The following is an 18,303-nucleotide window of genomic DNA, read 5'->3' on the forward strand; positions in this document are numbered from 1 at the left end:
CTGCAGCAGAGTGGCGCAGCGGAAGCGTGCTGGGCCCATAACCCAGAGGTCGATGGATCGAAACCATCCTCTGCTAAAGTTGGTATCTTAAAGGTAAAATTATCTTTTTAAATAGACATCTGAGCTGAATAAAAGACACCAAATCTAAATGAAAAATATACAATAATAAATGGTTCAAATATGACAACTACAAGCTACCCCTGTTTACAGGTTTACTACCGTCACGATAACAAATAAAAACACTCTTTTAGGGTTACAGGACATACCGTAAATCCTCTAATATTAGCCTGCATTCAATTAACTGCCGGGTATCAGATTTTGGCCGGTGTCGGAGTCGGCGGAGGTGAATAATGGCCGGTTTTTTATTGTGGCCGGGTGGAATGTGGTAGCAAGCAAGTACCATGGGGGGGGGGGGGGGGGTGTTGTGTCATCCGTCTCACTTTTGATTTGCCAGTGATAGACCGCGAGGGTAACTTTAACCGTGTGGAGACGAAGAGGAGGCGAAAATTTAATATCAAGTTCAAAGAGAACGTGCTGATTATGCTGCAGAACACTCTCGGGAGCAGTAGCAGGGGTTGTATGAACTAGTCACTAGTCGACTTCACCGCTCTGTAGTGACTTTTTATGCCTGTCATCGACTAGTCGCTGTCACGTGATAATGACCGGCAAGATGCAGTCCTCGGAAAAGACAGCAGCCTGTTGTCAGCAGGTGACGAGCTCCTGCACGTCGGGAGGCGACGCGCTGTGCCAGAGCGTCGGCACTGACACCCGCCGTAAAACGGACAATTAACCAAATTGTGACCTTTACCCTCTTGCAATTTAACCTTCCCCTCACCCCCATCCTAACCTCATATTAACCAGCTTGCGCATGCAAAGCTCTGATTGTTGACACGCTCCAGACATCTGCGTCCTGAGCACGGCCACAGTAACATTATCAAATCAGGTGTCGCCACCTCAAAAACTAATTTAACACGCGATCGTTCACGTCGGCTCATTTCCTTTTATGTTTTCTGTCTTTTATTCTTTTATTTGTGCCTGATGCGTTTCGCTGCTGTGGAGCGGGCCGCATCACCTGTTTTGTCCTCGGTGACGCACCTAACTGATGCGGCCGGCGAGCACTCCGCTGTTTTTGCGGTTGGTAGATCTTTTAGAACTGCAGTTCAAAGGTAACTCATAAGGTGAATATATATGAACCCAGGTAGCAGTTTCTCTTTAGGATTGAGAGGAGATGCAGGAAGATAATAAACAGGCAGGACAGAAAAATAGTCAAATAAAAACAAGTTAGTTTTTGTACCTGCTGGTTGCAACAAACAGACACCATTGAAGGTAATCAGAAGTGAGGAACAGAAAATGAAATAATTATTTTAATGTTTAGAGCAGCAGAAACTCCGAGAGGCTGCAGGCGCATCAGTGAGTTAGCGGCCGCTGCGCAGGGGGAGGGGGGAGAGGGCTGAAGCAGAAACTACCGTTGTTAAAAGAAATGTGTTTAATTTTAAAAATGTGGGCGCAATTTTAATTGTCAAAAACTCCAGCGAACCATTAGTTAATTTTGCTCAAATAGAAATTGAGGCCTGCCTCTATTTCTGGTCCTCCTTCCAATAAAGGCCTGGAGCTTGATGAGCTTGAGTCAAATACAGGCCCGGGCCTGTATAAGAGGATTTACGGTAAGAAAAACTAGCAAATATTTACCAGGTTCTAAAATTAGTCAAATCTAACGTCATTTATAGAGAAAACACAGCAGTTTCTCCGCGTTGGGTCAACATTCGCTAAACAAAAACCAAAAATAAAAACGGAAAAGCACCCCGTTGTTAAGCTCTGGACTCTGATCGTTCTCCTGGGTTCCGGCCGCAGCTGTCAGATCTATAGGTCAACCCAAACCATCAGCCCTCAGCCGCCATGCTGACAGCTGGTGCTGGAGCTGAGCATTATGGGTAAACATCTCTACTTAAAGGAAACAACCTTTAATCCTCCTCAGAGGGAAGAACAGCATCCGTTAGATCAAAGGAAACTGCTGTTATCACGAGCTCACAGCTGGCTTACCTCTGACATCCACTAGGGGGCACACTTTAGGTTAGATCCGGATAATTAAGAACTGAGTGAACCCTCGTAGGGTTAGGGACTTTCTAACATGTTCACCTGTTCAGGCTGGGAGTCCCGTCCAACACAGGGGACACTCAGAAGCTTGACATTGTCCCTGTAATGCTGATGCTGTCTACGCCAGTCCAGACAGTCGTAGATGAGATTAGCCACGCCTTCAAAGATTCTGCTTCCCAGGCTCAACTGAAAACATGAAACCCACAAAGGAGATGAAGAAAAATGACTTTTTAATGCAAAGTTCTAGAAATCCATCCTCAGAAGAGATCTATGAACTCATATGTGAGGCTCTTCTCACCACAGCGTCAGAGTCGTGTGTTTGAAGACAGGATGTGAGATCTGGGACAGTATAGCTGAGCTGAACCACATCATGGAGCCTGGAGTCTGGTGGCCCGCTGTCTAAGGCTGCTCTTAGACCTGACCAGAACCGCTTCACCTTTAGAGTGATCTCTAAACACCAGAGTGAATGAGAACATCAGATCTGGACAGGTGTATGAAGCCAAAAGTAGTGAAGAGTCTCAACCTGCATCCAGAACTTGAGGAGCTCTTGTGCTCGGCCGGTTCTCCTCAGAGCGGTGACCTTGCTCCTCTGCACGGGTCTGAGCCTGCTCTGAGCACAGCTGGATGACGTTTGCTACGTGTACACCGACCTCATCGAGCAGAGGGATCAGCTGTGGCTGGTAGAAGCCCACCAAGAGTATGTAGTGGTGAGGACCAGGGTCTGGTTCATCATCTGATGACAAATACAGACAAGCACACAAGTGTTGAAGAGCAAACCGCAGGTTAGAGACTCCCATGAACCGATGTTTAGGGAAACATCATAGCAACTCGTTTTAAACAGTTTTTTACACAAACATTAATTATTCAGGCTTTTAGAGTCATCTTAGGTGTGTTCTTGCTGTGCGTTATTTCTAATTCCATGTTGTCGTTCTTTTTTAAAACACAGAAACGGTTACAAAAGATGGATCAAGGAAGCAATCGAGATAAGGAGACGTGGATGCGGGACCATGAACAGGCACGCTGGACCACGCATGGGACTGCATCGTCGGAGAGGGGAGAGCGGGCAGTAGAGGGCGACAACGTCCTCTGCTGCCCGCGGATAAACGGAGAAGGAAGTGACGCGCCACCATCAGCGCCAGCCTGAAGAAGCCGGCAGCCGTCGGCGAAACGTAGCGACAATAACAGGTAACAAAACCGTTTCTGTGTTTTAAAAAAGAACGACAACATGGTTTTAGAGTCATTTTTGTGAGAAAGTTTTTTTTTTGGCCAAACCAAGTGACGTCATCTGAGGGAGTCCTGCTAGCTTAATCCAGTGAAAAATATAGATTATAATGGCGGCAATGACACAGAGGAAACTTTAAATGTTTACTGTTATACTCATGATGGACCAAAACCACAAAGTTATGAGTTTGCTGCTCGCCCCAGAGAGCAGAAACCAACCAGAGGGAGAAACCATCGGCCAAAGCAGAGCGGGGGGGGGGGGGGGGGGGGGGGGTCTGGCGATTTAGTCATGTTAGCTTAAAGAGCAAGTCACCCCCAGCAAGTCACCCCCAAACCAAGTATTTTTTGCTGATGTAACATGATGAAGGAGCTGTTCCAACCAAGATTATTTAGTCTTTTCCACAGTCCCTTTGACGCAGCGCCAGAGCGCATGAAACAGCCTCAAGGTCATGCATTCACTTCTAAACTGTTTACATTCCAGCGATGAAGACAGAAGAGAAGACTGCTTTCTTTTCTTTTATTAAAAAACCAAAGAACTCTATTTTCAATAAAAGCTAATCAAAACAACTGTTAGTCAATAATAACCATGTGACCGATCTGTGAAATCACAATATTATGATTAATATGTTTTAATAAGTAAATGACTTATTCTAGTCACTAGTCACGCTGATACACTAAGGTAAATAATCACATGACACATTGCTGCCGCAAATCCAATCAGGACCTTCATGTCTGAAGTGTGGCAGAGTCTCTGTGGTGTTTATTTAATCTGTCAGCTGTGATTCGTCCAGAATCATAAACATCAAGATTAATAAAACAGCGCAACGCCATTTTAAGTTCAGTATTCAGCCAGATCGCAAGATCCCCTGAAGTTCATCACATGCTAAGTGAAGTATGGACAGGCCATCTATACTTCCCTTTTTAACTCATTCACTGCCAATGACGACTAAAGTCGTCATTTGCATTTTTTTTCTGTTTGAGCATCGGAACGAGCCCCCGTGCTGAGAGAACAAACATCTCAGCCCTGAAGCCGATCTTCATCCGCATACGTCACACATCACACGATCAGGAAGCAACACATCCATGTGTTTGGAGATCGTTTTGGGTCGTTCCTGTAAAAAAAAGTGAGGCGCGAACCGGAAAAGCGTCTGCCGATCACAATTCGACAACGGATTATGAAAGAACGGATAACGCTCGAAACACGCGGCTTCTTCCTGATGTAAGAGGTGAGTCTCCTCTTTTTGATTGTTTTGGCATCGACATCATGCTAGTGCGCAACGTTCTGTGACTCTTAAAAAAACAGTAAAAACGGTGAGAAACGCTGGCAGCGAAGGCCGTTAGCGATCAGGAAACGGCTGGCAGTGAATGAGTTAAGCTAGGACTGCCAAGCTGGGAAATCCTGTCATTGTTATCAACATACAACGGCTCCTTCAGAATAAAAGCTGAACTCGCTGACCCAAGGAGGGTCCACTTTGACGCTGTGAAACACCTGTCGCTTTTTACCTGGAGACTATCCAAAGACTGGTTTGTCGTGCTGTCGACGCTGTTTCATCGGCTCCAGTACCAGAGGAGGGTCCGTGGACCTGGCATCCTGATCTGTACGGGAGTCTCACTGAAGGGTAATGTAGAGCGACATAAATGGCGTCTCATGTTGTTTTATGACCACGGTTCAAACGTTGATCAGTTAGGAGGAAAACATCATCTCCCACTCAGACTCGCTTCTCCAGAAGGAGGTTCTGAACTGACATCGCACCAACACACACTCCACCTCACATTCCACTCCACAAACATCCATCGTTAAGAGTTAGTTCTGTTAAACTGTTTAAAATCATTTAGATAATAAATTGTCTTAAACATTTGAAAGTCTCTCTCTCTTCTCTTGTCTCTCAGTTCATGTAAAGTGTTTATTTAATTTCCCTGCAATAAAAAGAACCAATCTTCTGATTTAAATAACCCAGTGTCCATTAGATGGTGTCCATACTAATTATGGATCTTTAATGCCTATGGTCATTAGTTAAATTGTAACTCTTTAACACTACACTGATAAACTATACAAATTAATGTCTAATCGTGCTGCAGACACATGTAGTCGATTTGGCACTTTAATGCATTTTAGTTCAAATTTAAATATTCTGCCTAAAACTGTCAGCGTTGTACCGTCGTCAGGTAAAAACTCTGCACTACATTTGAATTTAAATTGGCCATCGCTATTGGCTAAGAAGTACACAATGATGTCAGATGGTACATTATGATGTCACAATGTTGTTGTGAGCCTGTGTGTGTGTATTTTGTTAGTGGCTCCGCCCTCTCGGTCTGCCAGGCAACATCATTTGTTGCATTTTTTCAAACATGAAGTGGGAGTGGAGTAAGACTCTGGTAGGGGGTGACTTGCTCTTTAAACTCGTGTGCTAACTTCACAATATAGTACTGATTACTATCGTGTACCAGACAATTAAAGTAGTATCGGGCAGTTAATATAATATTAATACTAATGAGCGTCTGTCAGCGGTCTCATACTCGCTAATATCCGTTCACCTAACCTAGTTTACCTTAGAGAGACGCCTGTGATCCGGTTCTGGAGCTCATGCGGGCTTCTGTGAGCTGGATTTGACCCAAACACGAGCGAGACAGTCGAGCTGGTATTTTTAAAAGCCGCGCATCATCTCCTGGTGGTCCAGGCGGCGGTTCTAATCCGGTTCCGACCCGGAAATCAGCTGGCCCGCTGAGCCGCGCGTCTCTTCTGGTGGTCGGTTCTGACCAGGTTCTGACGGTGATCGGAGCTCCAGAAATCCACATTTAATTTTTTAAACCACGGCTCGGGTCTCCGGAGCCGAGCGCGGGCCTCCCTGACCCGGTACCGACCGATGCGGGCTACAGAAGTCCGTCTTCCAGCTGCAGAAACGCCCTCAGGTACGGAGATAGAGGCGTTGTTCCTCTGATCTGGAAACCCGTGGACTCGATGTCCAGACAGGCTGGAGTTGGTACCGCCTTCACACACTCTAGTTTATCAACATGAACACAATCCAACACTAGTAAACACACACTGACTGGATCACATGACCTCTCTACCCTAAAACTAGCCACTATCCACACTTGAGCCGAGGCAGCCGAGCTTCTGACTCCCTTTGGTTACGTCAGAGGTTCACATTTAGAAACGAGCTTTGCTGAGAAAGGTCCGGTTCTGCTAGAAATCTCTAGCCTGGCAAGCCAGAAATGTATTATTTAGTCTGGCCATGCTCCATTGACGGCTCTCGGTTGTGGGGCGGGTTCTACCGTTGTCTACTGGACAATGAATGTGACATACTCTTGTTTCACTCTGTTGCATCATCCCACCCACCAGGCATATAGAGTGCCCTGATTGGCCCACAAAGTGGATAAAGCTCTGTGATTTGTTCACTAAGCAGATAGAGCACTATGATTGGCCCACCATTATGGACCAATCACAGCTCTTTGTGTTTGAACCCCGTCTAGAGAGCTGTGATTGGCCAGCCAGAGTCCTGGTAGGAGCTGTGGAGGTTCCAATGGAGCGTGCCTAGACCATTCTTTGCAAAGCAAGAATTTGGTCTAGTTCACTAGGCTAAGAAATCTCTGCTGTTATGTATTTTAAAACCAAATATCCACAATAAGCTTTTTTAAATAGTATTTTTGGACAGAGTTTTATATGAATTAGTAAATAATTTAACCTGCAATTTGCTCTTTATCCCTTTTCCACAACATATCTCACCCTCAATAGCCTCTATGAGCCCTTCCAGTCTGGTTTTCGACCTGGCCACAGTACAGAAACTGCACTCATAAAAATCACTAACGACCTCCTCACTGCTGCCGATACTGGACTGCTCTCCATTCTCATCCTCCTCGACTTGAGTTCAGCCTTCGATACCATCTCTCACACCATCCTCCTCCATAGATTGTCTTCCCTTGGCATTTCTCATACCCCGCTTGATTGGTTCCGTTCATATATCTCTGGCCGTACTCAGTTTATTCAACTCAAATCTTTCACTTCCCGTCCCTTCCCTGTCACTACTGGCGTCCCCCAAGGTTCTGTTCTCGGTCCACTCCTTTTCATCACTTACCTTCATCCCCTGGGAAATATTTTCCGTAAATTTGACATCCATTTTCATTGCTACGCGGATGACACCCAGCTCTATGTATCCTCCAAACCCTCCTCTTCACTTCCTTCTTCCTCCCTCACCAATTGTTTATCTGAAATCAAAGACTGGTTCACATCAAACTTTCTCAAACTTAACAGTGATAAAACAGAAATGTTACTTGTCAGCACTAAATCTTTACTATCCACAATCCACAGCTTTACACTTCCTGTCGACAACTCCACAGTTTCCCCCTCCCCTCAGGTCAAGAGTCTGGGTGTCATCCTCGACTCCTCACTATCCTTCCAGTCCCACATAAACAATATTACCCGGTCTGCCTACTTCCATCTACGTAACATTAACCGCCTACGCCCCTCCCTCACTACTCACTCGGTCGCCATCCTTGTCCACAGCCTCATCACTTCCCGTATTGACTACTGCAACGCTATTCTCTTCGGTCTTCCTCACAAATCCCACCATAAACTCCAACTTCTCCAGAACTCGGCAGCCCGCATCATTTCCAGAACTCCCTCCTTCCACCACATCACCCCTGTTCTTCAGCAGCTCCACTGGCTCCCAGTCACTTCCAGAATCCAATTCAAAATTCTGCTATATACATTCAAAGCCACCCATAACCTAGCTCCACCGTACCTCTCAGACCTCCTTCATCCTTCAACCTCCACCCGTTCCCTCAGGTCCTCCTCCTCCATCCACCTCTCTGTCCCACCTTTCCGTCTGGTCATTATGGGGAGCAGGGCCTTCAGTCGCTCTGCTCCCCAGCTCTGGAACTCCCTCCCTCCTGACCTCCGTAACATTGATTCCCTCACTCTCTTTAAAACCAGACTCAAAACCCACCTGTTCTGTCTGGCATTCCAATAGTTACTCTCTTTGCTCCAATGTGTCTGTTTTATGCTGTTTTATCTTTTATTGTTGTGTATTTTATCTCTGTCTGTAAAGTGTCCTTGAGGGTTCAGAAAGGCGCTGTTGAAATAAAATGTATTATTATTATTATATTCACAGCTGGAGATGGGCGCCAGCTAGGGCTGCTCAATTGATTGAATTTTAATCACGATTACGATCTGAGTTTTGAACGATTATAAAAACAAAACAAGCCGATTATTTGCTCCTCCCGCTTGCGCTGCCCTGAGTTGCAAATGAAGCGCTCCTCCCACAGTGTTGCCAACTTAGTGACTTTGACGCTATTTCTAGCAGCTTTTCAGACCCCCTTCTTGACTTTTTAAATCTTAAAAGTACCTAGCGAACATCTCAGAAACATCTCTGGTAACCCTTAGCTACTTTCTGGATAACTGTCGTCGACATTTCCTGCAGGTTAGCTAAACACTCCGCCTGCGCTCCCGACCGTTCTTCAGGACATTAGGAAAGGGAATGATGCAGTGATGTGTCGGTCGCTAAAGAAACGGCTCTCGGAGCCAGCTCCTTGTTGGATTAACCAGACTGAGTGACACACACACCGCACCTGCGGACTCCTGAGCCGCTAAAAACAGCTAAATGTGCGGCACGCTAAACACACGTGCAGCTTGCCCCGGATTGCTGTGAGACCGGGTTGGGGGTGGGGGTGCAGCTGTGGTTGGGACAATTATTACATTAACTGATGGACTTGTAAATAAATAGTTTTTAAATAAGGTAGAAATAAGTTCCTCACGCTGATAACTAATAACTAATCTCTCTGAGGACACGGTGCTAGTGCACGCTCCTACAGCACCTTGACATGACTCAATAAATGTTATGCAACATTTTGTGAACATCAATTTATTTGCGTTTATTTGTTATAAATGCCACTGTATAATTCTTGCTGTCAGTATTTGCAAGATATTGGTATTTGGGTCTGTACTGGTTAGACTTACATGAGTAAAACCAAGGTCTACAGCCCTTGGGTCATAAACTATGAGCTATAAGTATATTGGTCTTTTTATACTGGGAATCAGGAGTTCTTTTAGTGATCATCTTGTTTCTTATTTATTTTTGTCCTGATTGTGCCCTGAGCAGTTTTATGACTGAATAAAAATAAATAAAATCAACATAAATAGAAAAATCGTCCTAAATAATCGTGATCTCAATTTCAGTCACCATAATCGTGATTATTATTTTTGCCATAATCGAGCAGCCCTAGCGCCAGCTCCCCTGTGGATGGATGGAAATCTACTTTACCGTTGTTGTAACAACCACTGACGGGCAGTAGAGGACAAGAGAAGAAGGAGTGAGGGAGTTACCCCAAAATTCCACTATCTCCGCTCCGCCCCCGCAGCCGCTCGCTTCCGAACTCAATTTTTACTGGTACCCGCTCTACAACGGCTCCGCTCCGGTGCGGAGACCTGAGGTGGGCAAACAAGCATGCGTGGGATTTTTGAGATCTTTCGATACAGTCCGAGCAATAAACGCGGAAGTTAGATCCAAACACCCGTTGTGTGGGAGAAGCATCGAAATGAGCTGTTTTAATCTGCCCATCATTTGTGTTGAGAGATCAGCAGTGTTTGGATCAACAACGTGTGACTACTTTGATAGTAGAAACTGTATTCATGGCTTACTTTTGTGCATTTAAACTTCAGCCGCCATTGATAGTTGTTAAAAGTTGTTAAACCTGTGCATATGAAACAAAAAATGCTTTTTGTTTATCGATTTATTGTGAAATAACGGAAGCTGTGCTTGCTCCCTTTCCTGTTGGGCGGTTGTGGTTTCTGTCCATTGACTGCGGAGGTGCTCCGGCGTCTGGCAAAAATCGAATCGATCCTATTTTTGCCGGATGGCGGGCACTGCGCGGCACGGCCGCAGTAGTGGAACAGCTCTGATTGACTACAACGGGACCGTTTTTGCTGCGGAGTTCGTGCCGGAGCGGAGCGGAGATAGTGGAATTTTGGGGTTAAGATGGATGCCTGATACTGGTACATGTGACGCACGTTTGAATAAAGCGTGGAAAAGTAATTCTTGTCGATTCGTGCTACTTTGTGAAACAGCCGACCATAACAACCATAAACAACACTACATTATTACCTATGAATGTGGGTGGGTCCACATCATCCCTACGTTTGAGTCCGGTTTTCTTCTGCTTGGAACCTTCCACAGCTGAGGAAGATCCCTTCGGCTTCCTGTTTGAACCTTTGGCCTTGTTGTCAGAGGGAGGGACAACCTTTTCTTCACGTCCCTCTGTCTTGAGCTGAAATGTACGGAAAATACAAAACAGCGGTAGTGGAGGGAGCCGCTGCCTAACCCCAGCAGGCCAGTGACAGAAACACTTTGGGAGGTCACCAGTCCATCACAGGGACACAAAAACAAACCAGCGACACTCACTCACACATAGGAACAACTTTAGAGTCTCCAATAAATCTAACATGTCTGGTTTTGGTTAGTGGGGGAAGTCCATGCATGCATCAGGAGAATACCCTAATTACACGCAGAAAAGCTGCAGCCAGATTTGAACCTGCAACCTTCTTGCTGTGAGCCATCATGCATAAACCACGAGAAGTAAACATCAGCAGCAGCACCACTCACCTGCTCTCCCTCTCTCCTGTGCTTGTCGCTGGCTTTGATCTGCAGCAGCATGAACTTCAGTACTTTAGTCATCAGGTCACAAGGAATCTCCTCTCCTGCATCCAGCAACGCTTTAGCAGCCTCAGTGATCTACTCAAGATGCCGACATCAGCAAACCACACACTGTAGGAAGAAGTCCTCACAGATCCCATACATCCCTACCTCGTAGAACATGGGAAGATGATCGGATTTCTTTGCTCTAGGATTTCCCAGTTCACGTATCTGTAAATAAAAGGTTTATTAACAGATAATAAAGAAAAACCCCATTTTACAAATATGTTTATACTAAATTATGATTAAATTAAACTGTGATTTGAGTGTGTGTTAATTTATTTTAGACAACAACTTTGTACTTACAAAACAAAAATGACTATTTTATGGTAATGAATTGCTAATAAATTTGCTAAAACACACAAAGCAGATCTATGAGTTTCATTATCTTGTTTTGAATTATTTTTTGTTTTTAATTTTTTTTTCACTAACAGATCAAATGATACCTTCAGGAGAACGTTGTCCCGGGATAGAATGGTGAAAAGTTTACGTTGTGGCTTGAGCACGGCTCTAGCCAGGGGGCTGACGAGCTGCTTCTCTTCCTCTGGACTCCTCCCGACTAGCAGAGACACGCAGGCCTGCCACGAGCCCTGGTCACGAGCAGCTCAATTAAACAATGACTAACGCTACTTAGCATCTGCTTCCATCAAAGTTAATATAAGAAGGTCTGGCCGGAGTTCGTGTAATAAATCGACCTAAAACTGGTTAAAATTTATTTACATCGATTATTTCCCATTTAAAAATGGCGATAATTAGAAACTGCGCAATTAATGATACACTTCCGGTTTGCGCGTTTGAACGTTCTAAATGAAATACTACCAATTCCTCTGTGTAGCTTTAATTCTTCTCTTTTACTAATTTTTTTTGTTTAATTTTTTTAGCTAACAGAAGCCATTTGAGAGGGACAGGAATATCGGTGTTAAAAAAGATCAAACGGATAAGTTCGGAACTTCACAAACCTCGTGGAACTGAGCTTTGATGAGCTCCGCCTCAAAGGTCTTGTTTCCAGCCGGAGTCCCAGGGGTGGCCCTCGGCTTTTTAGCCGAACCCTTTTTACCAGCCTGCATTTTTACTGCTGGTAAAACACAACAGAGCAACTATGATACGAAACGATTTAAGTTAGATTAGCTAGCGCCTTTGTTTACGTCTGATCGATCTGTAGGGCACTGTGGGTTTCTGTTGCCCATGGCAACCACATTGGTCAGGAAACACACCAGCCCACTTTCACAATAAAAGCATAAAGATTCACGTTTGAAGCATTTAACTGTTAAACCAAGGTGCATTTCTGTTATTGGTGTGAAATTATGGAATGAGCTCAATGATGACTTGAAGAAATTTATTTCTACATCAAAATTTAAAGCATAATGTGAAAAGTATTTGTAAAACATGAATGATTTGTTTTATTTATTTTAAATAAATATATTTAAATTGTATATAATAAATTAACCCTTTGATGCATAATGGTCACTGCAGTGGACAGGTGCTCAAAATTGTTATTTATTTATTTTTGCTATGAAGCACAGCTGTTGAAGACTTTATTGCATGTGAGCCCCTCCATTTGGACTTCAGTAAGTCAAGCCAACATATTTCATGTTCAGAATACACGCTGTCCACTGAGGTGGACATGTAATAAATTATTTGTAAATTAACACAATGTTACAAAACATATTTGTTGAAATTTGTTTCACTCACACCTAAAGATGAATGAAAAAAAGTGTTTAAAAAATCTTGGTTGAAGATCTCATAATTCATGCATCAGAGGGTTAATAATATAGCACATGCATACCTGGGGCTGGCTAAAATAAGCACAGTTTCTGCCTATTTCTTTTTTGGTTGAGATTCATGATGTTATCTTTGTTGTTTAAAAGCTTTTTCCTGTTAACGTGACAACCAAAATAAAATAAAGAGAAGAAGAATTAATGATAATTAAGGTGAGAAAGTACAGATCATTATTAGTATTTAGTAGTGATGTGTCGGTCGCGAACGAACCGGCTCTAAGAACCGGCTCTTTGAAGTGAACGACAGGAGCCGGCTCGTCATTGGGAGCCGTCCCCTCCCCTCCCCCCTCCCCTTTTGCTTTGGTGAAAGCTACAGGCGATTGGTCAGCATGTGTAACTGCGTGTCCAGACTGTCCACAGACAGAGCAGTAGGGGCGGGGAAGAGGGAGGATCAGACTCAGACACACAGCAGAGCACATGCGGGTGGAGGGAGACGAGAGGGAATGAGGAGGAGGAAAAAGGCGAGCGAGAGAGGAGAGTGTGACGAAGACGGTGAGAAAATGAGCGCCAGCAGTCGGAAAGTGGAGATTTCTGAAAGTGTTCAGTTATTCAATCCATAGAAATGATAAATATTTGATATATAGCATTTTTTTAGATTAATAAATCATTTTACATATAGTTTTGCATTATTTTGGTTATAAATGTACTCAACGCAACAGAAAATCTGAGGAGCCACTTGGGAGCCAAAAGAGCCGGCTCTTTTTGGTGAGCTGAACCAAAAGAACCGACTCTCTAAAAAGAGCTGGAATTCCCATCACTAGTATTTAGCCACTCACTGAAATGTTTTTTTAACTGGCAACAATGTGGGGTGTTGTGTTTTATGTCCACTAGATGGCAGCAGAACACACGAGAGTCCCAATTCAGCACAACCCGAAAGCTGCTCATGCACAAAACTTCACAGATTCAAACTTAATTGTACTAATTCATTTGAAGTTATTTGCCATTGTATAACACACACACACACACACACACACACACACACACACACACACACACACACACACACACACACACAGGTGTTCTTTAAAGGGACATCACGTAACTTTTTCATGGTTTAAAATCATTTTCTTCAGCCAGTATCTGCTAAAATGATCCTTTGAGGGGTTAATGAAATGTCATTCAGTGTCAAAACCTTAGGAACAATGGAAGTGCAACCATCTTACAGAGAGATCCAGGCTGTCCACAGAAGTTAACATCTCGACATCTTCTCTTCAGGCACCCGGGGAGTACAGACGCTTCCCTCTTTCGCTACCTTATCTTTTCTCCCCAAGGCTCTTTGTCCTGTCTGCCCACAGAGCGCTTCTCTGCATTTCTTCTGAAAATGTCAATTTTTTACTAACCACGGATTTGATAAACTGGTCATTCAATGCGATCGATAACATTTTTTCAACAATGAGAACGGAGCAGGGGCCTCCCACATGTCCACAGGGGACGCACCCGGTGGGGTATATACTGGATTCCTGGAGGGAGTGGAAGATCATATGCCTCAGCCAGCTGTCCATTGATGACATCGAAGACGTGTGGATATTTGGTCTGATGATCACTGGATTTCTCCTGATTGGAGTGGGAGGATATCTGGTTTTCTGGAAATTTGGGAAGACGGGAGCGATTGGAGGGCGACCCGCACCCACGGAAAGCACCGTCCGTGTGGAGACCTCACAGACTAGGACGTTACTCGAGGTGAATCGTAAGCTGGACAATGTTCTAGCTGCGATACCGGTATTAGTGCGCAAAATGGATGTCATCTCGGAGAGAGTCACTGGACGGTATGGACAGGTTTAAAAACCCCAAATTGGCTTCACTGAAGGACTGGAAATGATCAGTTTAAAGACTGAAGGCAGAGAGGAAAATTATCTCAGCCTGACCCAAACAAACTCTTGTTATCTGAATCTGACGCCAGTGATCACAGGTATGGGATAATGGCACATTTTGCAAGGTGTCGATGAAGCAGCGTCTGGGTAGAGTTTGATTGCTCTGTGGACACGTGCAGGTAGACACGTATGTCTTCACACCGGAGGGGCTGAGACACGAGGACTGACGCTTCAGTTATGCCACCAAACTTGGGCTGTGCTACTAGTTGGAAACAGGTGTTCATGCAGCAGCTGATTGCAATGGTTGAGACCTAGAGCACCTGATGAGTGTATTCAGGGAGGGGAGAAACAGCTCGTTCACAGCGCCTGATTGCACTTATTGTTTTCAGCTGGCCCCAACCGGAGCTACTAGATAACAGGATTACCCACAGATGCATTTCCTTCGCTTTCCCAGTGGAAGATAGTGCAAAGCAAAAGTTTAAGAAGACAAAAACAAGCAATAACAGACACTCAAGGCCCTTCGGTGCAGATTCAAGTCTAGTGACTGTGGGGAACGTTGTAGTACAGCGACCTCATCGTCATGTTCAAAAAACCAATTTGAAATGACTGGAGCTTTATGACATGGTGCATTGTCCTGCTGGAAGTAGCCATCAGAGGATGGGTACATGGTGGTCATGAAGGGATGGACGTGGTCAGAAACAATGCTCAGGTAGCCCGTGGCATTTAAACCATGCCCAGTTGGCACTAAGGGGCCTAAAGTGTGCCAAGAAAGCATCCCCCACACCATAACACCACCACCACCAGCCTGCACAGTGGTAACAAGACATGATGGATCCATGTTATTCTGTTTATGCCTAACCCTACCATTTGAATGTCTCAACAGAACTCCAGACTCATCAGACCAGGCAGCATTTTTCCAGTCTTCAACTCTCCACTGTTTGTGAGCTGGTGCAAGCTGTAGCCTCTTGTTCCTGTTTGTAGTGGAGATGAGTGGTACCCGGTGGGGTCTTCTGCTGCTGTAGCCCATCTGCCTCAAGGTTGTGTGTGTTGTGGCTTCACAAACGCTTTGCTGCATTCCTCGGTTGTAACGAGTGGTTATTTCAGTCAAAGTTGCTCTTCTAGCTTGAATCAGTCGGCCCATTCTCCTCTAGCATCAACAAGGCATTGTGGCCCACAGGACTGCTGCATACTGGATGTTTTTCCCTTTTCACACCATTCTTTGTAAACCCTAGAAATGGTTGTGGGTGAAAATCCCAGTAGCTGAGCAGATTGTGAAATACTCAGACCGGCCCGTCTGGCACCAACAACCATGCCACTCTCAAAATAGCTTAAATCACCTTTCTTTCCCATTCTGACGTTCAGTTTGGAGTTCAGGAGATGGTCTTGACCAGGACCACACCCCTACATGCATTAAAGAGAAGTTGAACAGGCGTTCCTAATAATCCTTTAGGTGAGTGCATAAGGGTGAAAAAAGTCATTTTCCTTATTTCATATAGAACTGTATTTCTTAGAATTTCAGTGCTCCTCCAATTGAATCACTTTGGTGGAAATTCACACGTTTCTCTTACTGAATCGGTTTGATTCATCCCAGCAGGAGCGTGAGGAGCGAGACTCAAACTCAAGCGCTGCTCCTGAAACAAGAACGGATGCAACATGGAGGCTACATTTCAGGGAACATAGTTAAAACCTCGTGCCCATGTGCAGATCGGCGTGCTCTAATTTATAGTTAGGGTTATGATAGTTAAATGTATGCTCAGCACCTGTAAGAGGTGCTGTTGGTCTTTGGACAATAAAACCTATCTTGTGCAGGATATCTCCGTTTGGACAAGACCGTGTGGAGATGAGACAAATTCTGATCCAGCACTGCTCTGTTGGCTTTAGCTACTTTATTTCACTCATTCAGGTCTCTTACCACGATAATGTGTTTCATTAATAATCAAATTAGTGGAGTGTCAGGTTTAAACTGGAATCAATCAATCAAATCAATCAAAGATACTTTATTAATCCCAGAGGGAAATTAGAGTTTCAGTACACACAATTCAGAGATCAGACATGGGCAAGACACATGACAAGAATTGGTGACTGTGGTCATTCACAACCCTGAGTCACGCTACCTTAATAGAGATCAGAGGGTTACATGAGGATTGGTTCAGGTGGAGGGAAAAAAAAGGCACTTCAGAGTTACCCTCCACCAGGAGGACAGCTTTGCTCTGCAAAAAACACCCCGGACAGATACAGGGGGGCTGCCAGAGATTTTGTGCCCCATGAAGAAATGTCAAGTTGGGCCCCCTGGGGGCTCGTCCATAGCTGGAGCTGGGGTTCCACCCTCCCAGATTTGAAGGGAGTAAAAACAATATAATATATATATATATATATATACTTTATATTAGTGTTTCAGTTTTGCTTAATGATGTGGGTTTACATCATTTTCATCAACTTTCTCTCATTAAACGGTGAATTTCCTTCAAGAGAATTAGCAATATCACTGCTGGAAAAAGCAGGAAATGCATGCTGAAAGGTGTTAATCTCCTTTCCCCTTTTACTCCCTTAAAATGTGTTTATTTATTCTAAAATTTTATTTCATGATAAAATTCAAATTTGGATATCTAATTAAATTTCCATGTTTTGTCAAAGCTTTACATAACTACATTTTCAGCTGTCTTTCCTCTTGAAATCAAGTCAAATCAAATCAAATCAACTTTATTTATATAGCACTTTTCATACAAAAAATGCAACTCAAAGTGCTTTACAGATTAAAATGGCCCCATAGATCCCACATTCCCATCCCAGCCCCCCTCCCCAAGTATAAAACAATTAAAAATTACAGTTACCCTCCCGCACCCAACTTCCAAAGTGGACATACAATCACCCGCACACTCGTCCATGCACACACACACACTCGTGAACACCAGAGGAAACAATAGGCTGAGTTCAGATGGGTCAGGTAATGAACGACACATCATCAGCGGAGCCATCTGCCCTGGCAGCAACAGGAGTATTTCTGTATGACTGACAAAAATTAAGGATTCACTGCTCACAAGGTGACTTCTTTATTAAGTCTCCATGGCTTCAGACACAAAATGAATAAGCACACAGTTCAAACCGGAGTCAGTTAGGGTTACATAAAATTTTAAAGTTGGACAACTTTGCATGAATATGTATATAAGTCTCTAGAAACCCATTTTTCTCAATAAAAAAAAACTAGCAAAAAATTTATTCAGCCTTGTGTAACGTGAGGAAATAAGGGTTTTCTGTCACAAAGGTGGTGTTGGACTCAGCTGGGTCAAAGCTGGGTCGCTGAGAACTTTCACCCACAGATTAAGACCTGAACGCCAGCGAGTCTGGGAGGAAACCATAACATCTGCCACCTGCAGCTGTCAGAAGACGTGTTTCCATGAGTTGTACCCAGACCAAGTCAAAACATAAAGTTTAAACTTCTTTTTCTTGTTTTGAATGTTAAAAGTTTAATCATCAATTTGCTCATTATAAATGTGTTTTAATCAAATTAATGATTATTATGCTTTGGGTAATTATAAGAGATTTAATTAATCCATTCTTAATTAAATGTTAATGTTGAGAATGTTTGGTAACGACCTTCACACTCCTGCTTCTTCACACACCCAAACACGCCCACGCACATCTTCTCACAGTAAACTCCAAAACACATTTGCTGACGCACACGTTTTGCTTTGAGAGAAGAAAGGCTTTTGGTAA

At 44.0% G+C, this 18,303-nt stretch overlaps 1 protein-coding gene across 5 annotated transcripts in view; it reads right to left on the minus strand.

The window, feature by feature from the left end:
• Positions 1–12,208, minus strand: part of LOC107380945 (sperm-associated antigen 17) — a 41,586-nt gene extending 29,378 nt beyond the window's left edge. For 4 of the 5 annotated variants that reach the window (XM_070544271.1, XM_070544269.1, XM_070544273.1 and 1 more), the window contains exons 1-8: positions 11,960–12,208; positions 11,447–11,590; positions 11,112–11,171; positions 10,911–11,039; positions 10,413–10,575; positions 2,618–2,827; positions 2,393–2,544; positions 2,137–2,280 (exon numbers count right to left, since the gene is read on the minus strand). In XM_070544271.1, the coding sequence (XP_070400372.1) occupies positions 2,137–2,280; positions 2,393–2,544; positions 2,618–2,827; positions 10,413–10,575; positions 10,911–11,039; positions 11,112–11,171; positions 11,447–11,590; positions 11,960–12,067 (1,110 nt within the window). In that variant the 5' untranslated portion in view covers positions 12,068–12,208. The remainder of the gene's footprint in view (positions 1–2,136; positions 2,281–2,392; positions 2,545–2,617; positions 2,828–10,412; positions 10,576–10,910; positions 11,040–11,111; positions 11,172–11,446; positions 11,591–11,959) is intronic. The other variant, XM_070544270.1, reaches the window with a different exon arrangement.
• Positions 12,209–18,303: the final 6,095 nt, after the last annotated feature.

The sequence above is a fragment of the Nothobranchius furzeri genome, chromosome 14 (assembly GCF_043380555.1).
Source record: "Nothobranchius furzeri strain GRZ-AD chromosome 14, NfurGRZ-RIMD1, whole genome shotgun sequence".
In the NCBI taxonomy this organism is placed as follows: domain Eukaryota; kingdom Metazoa; phylum Chordata; class Actinopteri; order Cyprinodontiformes; family Nothobranchiidae; genus Nothobranchius; species Nothobranchius furzeri.